The sequence below is a fragment of the Bombina bombina genome, chromosome 6, assembly GCF_027579735.1.
Source record: "Bombina bombina isolate aBomBom1 chromosome 6, aBomBom1.pri, whole genome shotgun sequence".
Lineage (NCBI taxonomy): Eukaryota > Metazoa > Chordata > Amphibia > Anura > Bombinatoridae > Bombina > Bombina bombina.
This window is the reverse complement of record NC_069504.1, coordinates 1,022,239,300-1,022,245,361: the sequence shown is the minus strand read 5'-3', so window position 1 is coordinate 1,022,245,361 and position 6,062 is coordinate 1,022,239,300. Positions and strand designations below refer to the sequence as shown.

The 6,062-nt window shown below is 51.4% G+C and overlaps 1 protein-coding gene across 1 annotated transcript; it reads right to left on the bottom strand.

Moving 5' to 3' along the window:
* Positions 1 to 865: 865 nt before the first annotated feature.
* Positions 866 to 5,050, bottom strand: LOC128664857 (uncharacterized). The gene is made up of 2 exons (XM_053719657.1): positions 4,891 to 5,050; positions 866 to 1,443 (listed from the first exon to the last, which is right to left on the bottom strand). Exons 1-2 carry the CDS (start codon positions 5,048 to 5,050, stop codon positions 866 to 868), a joined length of 738 nt encoding a protein of 245 aa, XP_053575632.1.
* Between the last annotated feature and the right edge of the window lie 1,012 nt (positions 5,051 to 6,062).

The following is a 6,062-nucleotide window of genomic DNA, read 5'->3' as shown; positions in this document are numbered from 1 at the left end:
TAGATAAGGATTCCCTGTTACCAAGCCGTGTAAACCGCATAACAGGGAGAGGAGATCCATATCCTACAGTAATGGCTTATTGGGCCTAGGGTGAGTAGCCATAGCCCTGCCATTAAGGTGCCGTCGAAAATACAACATCATTAAAACATTACAAAAGGGGAAGGGAGGGAGGGGAAAAACTGCTTCAGCCAGGATCCGGAGAAGAAGAGGAAGTTGCAAGGGAGAACTTGGCTTATCTACTGGTAAGGAGGGGCCTACCCTAAATTGCAACAATGTTGCACCCAGCACCTTCCCTCTCTCTTCTAACCCACTCTCCTACAGCCTTAACCCTTAGACTGCTCCAGGCTTATACTAAGCCCTACACTGCATTAAGGGATTAAATGCTTACCGGATCCTTCTTCACAGAGGAGAGGATTTAACATAACTTAATTAAATAACTATGTACATGAGAATGTAGTGCGAAATAACGACAGACAAACTTTTTATGGGAAAATTTTGTGACCGTCACAGGCCATAAAATTTTATTAACCTAACAAACTAGATAGAACTGATAGAACTGAAAATATATATGGCGGCATAGAGATCAGCTACCCAGAACAGCAGGAGATCACCGGCCCAACGGGAACAGCAGCAGAGGGGTCTCTGCCCTAAGGAGATGACGCTGAGGGGTTGCAGAGATCACGTGACCATCCCTCAAAAGGGAGGAAGGAGGGTTACCGTCACGTGCACGTGAGGGCCTACCCTCCTCCCCGGAAGTCTGGTCATCACTCACCCCTAGCGACCTTCTCCTGCGCAACCGGACCGAGGATCTCCCGCCACAAGGAAGCATTTTAATGGTACCCTTGCCGCCAACCCACAACCCGATTTACAGGAGGGGTAACAGAGCTCTCTGAATGTCCCCTATGAATAAATCCAGCCCCACATCTGAAAGGTGAACTTTATCCCTTCTATATAGCTCGGTTCTATCAGCCGAAATGGCTTCGTGCCGTACCACGAAGCCACCTGACCCAGTGACGGTTTTCGCTACAGACGCATTGATCTTCTTCCTAACCCGGTATGCCGCCGTATGGGCTGACATATGCCTCCAGTGGAGACGGAGTATTATATGGGACCACCCTATCATGACCCCCGGGATGCGTACTCTTAGCCACCCAATGTCTGCCTGCATAACCTTAATCAACTGTAAAACTGGTATGGCCCCCACATCGTTACCCCCTAGGTGAAGAATAATAATGTGAGGCTTCCCCCAGCGTACCAGGGCCTCAGATATGGTTCCTGCTAATTGGGGCCAGCACATCCCCCTATCACCCAACCACCTAACGGATGCCTTGTTGGGAGGGAGACCTAGGGATTGGCCAATTGGGAGGGACGCACAGCGTAGGGAGGCCCAGTGGACAAAGGAGTGGCCCACAATCCAGATTCGCTTCACCCCGGGGGTAGTGCCTGTGGAGACAAACATTTTAGTATCCTGATTAACATCTAAACATTAAACAATTGGGCGGACATAGGTTCTGAAACAATTGGACCGCCAACGCCCAATACGTTTTATGTCCTCGCACGAGGAGCCCGCTTGCGCAGAGTTAGTCGCGGCCCCTATGCGAAAAGAGTGCGGGGCCAGTCTGCTAGCATCCAGCCCCGCCTGGACTGCCGCCAATTTTAGGACCCTACCGAACTGAAATTTGGAAAGGGATCTGCCGTCCGCATGGACCAGAAATTGTCCCGGGCCAGGCGGCCTTTGAGCCAGGTAAAGGTTAACGCAGTTAACCGGGCAGCATGCGCTGTTCACCTGAGGGTGAACGGGGATCCAGGTTCCCTTTCCCTCCTGATCTGTCTTTGATCGCGGCAGGAAAAGAAGTAAGGAATCAGGGGCAGCTCTAATATGCTGCAGTTGTATACCTGCCCCTGACGCCTGCTTGGAGGGTGCTACTACCTCACTAACTCTAAGAGCGGCGGCAAAGGCCAGATTAAACGCAGTTTTGAAGAGTAGAGCTTCAAAATCTGATCTACAGACCACGTCGAGCGCCAAGAGCAATCGCTCTAGGCGGTCGCGGGTGATGGGTTCGCGCGTGTCTATTTTCCGCTGCTGCGATCTGCCCCAACCCTTGATCACCTGTCTAATAAAAAAGGAATTGGTTGGGTCAGGAATGGCTAATGCCCTATAGAAAAATGAGAGGGCGGCCAATTTGGATTGTATTGCCCCCTGACGGGCCCCAGAGGCATGCAAACTCACCAGCCAATCATGTAAGGTGTCCCTAGACCCCTGAGCAGCATCGGCTCCCCTGGACGCACAGAAATTGTCCCATTCAGACCACATGCGGGCATAGGCGTGCCAAGTGGATGGTGCTAAGGAGGAGCGGACCAACGGCAGTAAGGCTATCCAGGAAGGACGAGCTGCCAAAGGAAATCAGGACAGCGTAAACCCACGGCTGCAGCTTTGGGGGCTAACTGGCGAAATGTCACCCATTCGAATCGTGACAGGGCGTCAGCTACAACATTGTTAACGCCCGGGACATGACGGGCCTGGAACTGGATGTTAAGGTCCAGACAGCGCAACACCAGGTGGCGCAGCAAGGTAATGACCTTTGCTGAGGTGGCTGACAAGTTATTGATCGCAAAAACCACACTGATGTTGTCTGTCCAGAACACAACAGTCCCGTTCGACAACTTCTCACCCCACAGCTCGACCGCCAAGACCACGGGGAATAGCTCCAGGAGAGTTAGGTTTCGAGTAAGGCCTGCCGGGGCCCAGGACTCCGGCCAGGGCTCCGCGCTCCACTCTCCCTGGAAATAGGCCCCGTAACCATGCGATCCAGCTGCGTCAGTGAAAAGGTGCAGTAACTGGCTAGACATGGGAGGGGTACGCCAGACCCGAATCCCGTTAAATCGCGTGAGAAATTGTTCCCAGACTACTAGGTCAGCCAGCAATTCACTCCCTAGGGTTATCTTTGATTTCGGGTTTGACCTACCACTAAGCTGTATTTCCAGTCTACGGTTAAAAACCCGACCCATGGGGATAACTCTGCAAGCGAAATTAAGCAAACCTAACAGGGATTGTAACTGTTTCAGGGAAATAACTGCATTAGAGACTGCCGCTCTGACCGCCTCAAGCATGCCCTGAACTTTATCAGGTGGCAACCTACAGAGCCTAGCCTGGGTGTCGATTTCGATTCCCAGGAAAACTAAACAGGACGCGGGGCCTTGCGTTTTGTCCTCTGCCAGGGGCACCCCGAAATGTCTCATGACGCTGCGCATGATGTTCATAGTGGATAAACAATCATCGGAGCCTGCTCTCCCTACAATGAGAAAATCGTCCAGGTAGTGTGCTATGGGATCGCTGCCCACTTCTGAAGCTACGACCCAATGAAGGAAACTACTGAACGCTTCAAACAAGGCGCATGACAAAGAGCAGCCCATGGGCAGGCAGCGATCCACGTAGTACACACCTGCAAACTTACAACCCATTAGATGGAAAACTGAAGGGTGGAGTGGAAGAAGCCTAAATGCCGACTCAATGTCTAGTTTCGCCAATAGAGCACCATGACCCGCCCTCCTGACCAGGTCTAGTGCGCTATCAAAGGATTGATAGCGCACTGAGCTGAGTTGGGGGTCAATGGCATCATTGACTGAGCTACCTTTTGGGTACGACAGGTGCTGAATGAGGCGAAACTTCCCTGGCTCTTTCTTGGGAACCACCCCCAACGGGGAAATGACCAAATCAGGTAAAGGTGGGGCAGCAAAGGGGCCAGCCATTCGCCCTAACGTCACTTCTTTATTAATTTTATCCCTCACTACTTCGGGGTGTTGGTATGCTGAAATAAGGTTCCTATTAAATTTCTTACCCTTGATTTGCCTAAATGTGGGGATATGAAAACCAAATGAAAAACCCTCCCATAACATACGTGCCGCCGCCTGGTCTGGGTAAGCCCACAACCAGGGTGCCATGGCATGTACCTTAATTGGCGTTTCCGCCTTTCTGGCCCAAGTTTGCTGAAGGGGGCTTATTGGTATGGTCCCTGCGTTTGATGCAGTCACTGCCAGGGTGTGGACCAGAGCAGTACCTGCAGACGTGTCTGAAGGTGCAGGCGCTACCCTTGTCGCATTTTTTGTCCTGGAAGGGCCAGCAAGTTCCCCCCCGTTTCCTGCTTCTGGTAGTGCGAAAGGACTGCTGCGCTGATTGCTGAGTTGAAGTTACAGCAGCGGGTGCACCCCCTTTTGGGTCCATTCGCTGCCACAACTGGTTATCAGTAGAGTCAAAAGTCAGGGAAGGATTTCCTGCCATTTTCCTCCTGAACTCAGCATCATATTCCCTCCAGACACCTTCACTGTGATTACGCTGAATCCAGTGAATAGTGTCCGTGTATTTTAGGATAGGCAAACTCTGGGAGGGGTACTTTTCGATATAACAGGAGGAAAAAACCCTGAAGCACTGGAGCCACTCATCAAAAGTGTCTGGGCGTTTACATTTTTTAGGCCCTGTTCCCTCAGCGCTCCTCTCTCTCTGCCTATACGCCTCCACCGAAAGGTCAAATATATTAACATATTTTCCACGGTGAATCCTACTGACCACCTTTTTGCGCAGGTGTCTATGCAATGAGTATATTTTTCCTGGGCTTGCGTCCCCATAAAGGGCTGCTCGCCTTTCGGAAATGGCCCTGGTAGGGAGAGGTTCAGCTGGCACCTCTGTAGATGGGTTTTGCGGGGCGGTGTTACTGGCGCTGTCCTGCTTATTATCTGGCTTGACCCCCCTCTTTAAAATTTTCTTAATCATTCTAAACATTTTCTTCTGACCTGCCCCTTGTAAACCCAAGGAAGAGTCAGTCTCAGACCCTGAGTCAGAAGAGGATGAGTCAGAGGAAGAATGGTCATTGTGTGTAAATAAAGCATTCTCACCGTGACTAATGGCAGGAGGTCCCTGACCCATGCTGGAAACGGGCTGGCCTGCTTGCTGGTTTTGGAGGGCGACTCCTGAAGACCCTTGCTGTGCAGTGGAAGTGGTGGCTGCCGCTCCTGCTGTAATGCTGGCTGCTACTCCTGCATCCGCCCCACTCATGACTGTGGCAGTGTTGGTCCGTGTTTTTGCAGCACTTTGTGATCCAATTGCTCCCTGCAAAAGAGATAGAATTTGGCGAGCACTTTGCCCAATGGATGTGTCTGGATTATCAGTAGCAAGGGGTTGATGAGCTATATGAAGCGGTGTATGAAATCCCTGACTCGCTGACTGTCCATTCTCAGATGTCTGAGCATTCACACCCTGCTGGCCTACAATAGGGTTATGGCTTGCCTGGCTTATTGATTGTGCATGGTTTAATGAGTGTGCATGAGCGCCCTGCGTGGCTGCAATGGGGTAGTGGAGACCCTGAGCAAGGGGTTGTACCCCATGTATGCCTGACATAATGGGATGTTGTAGCTGGCCTAAAGATTGCACATTTGCATTATGTATGCCAACCAGGGGTGTATTATATCCCTGAGGTGTTGCTTGTACGTTCACACCATTCAAAACCGCATTCACACCAATGGGGGATGGTAAATGATGAGACGATAAATGATGCTCAATGTTCTGATTCACATGCATACTGCGATCATTGCCTTGATTCACATGCAGACTATTATCAGACATATGTGTATTAATGACAATATCATGCGGCTGAGCGGCCGCTTGTACTAAACCACTATCAGCCCTGTGTGGGTTAATAATATCGGGAGCGGCCTGCTGAACGGCATTTGTGTTATCTCCCATTTGTAAAAACTGTAATGGCCTCATTGCCCTGGAAGGGTTAACTCTGCGTGTCCCCCTACCCCTATCACTGGCTATCTGCCTGGTACTACCTCTTATGATGGAGCGACCCCTTTGATGCCCCTGAGGATTAACGTTCAAATGTGCTGCTCGCTTGCGCTGTTTGCTTGCGCTGCTAAGGCCCCTCCGACCCCCCACTGATAACCCGCCAACGGCCAAGGACGGCTCTCGGTGCTCACCTGCAAGTGGCGTTGCCCCGGGATCCGATGTCCTTGCGACCGCGCGGGAATCTGCCAAGCCGGAAGTGCCGATGTCCGCTTCCGGTGAC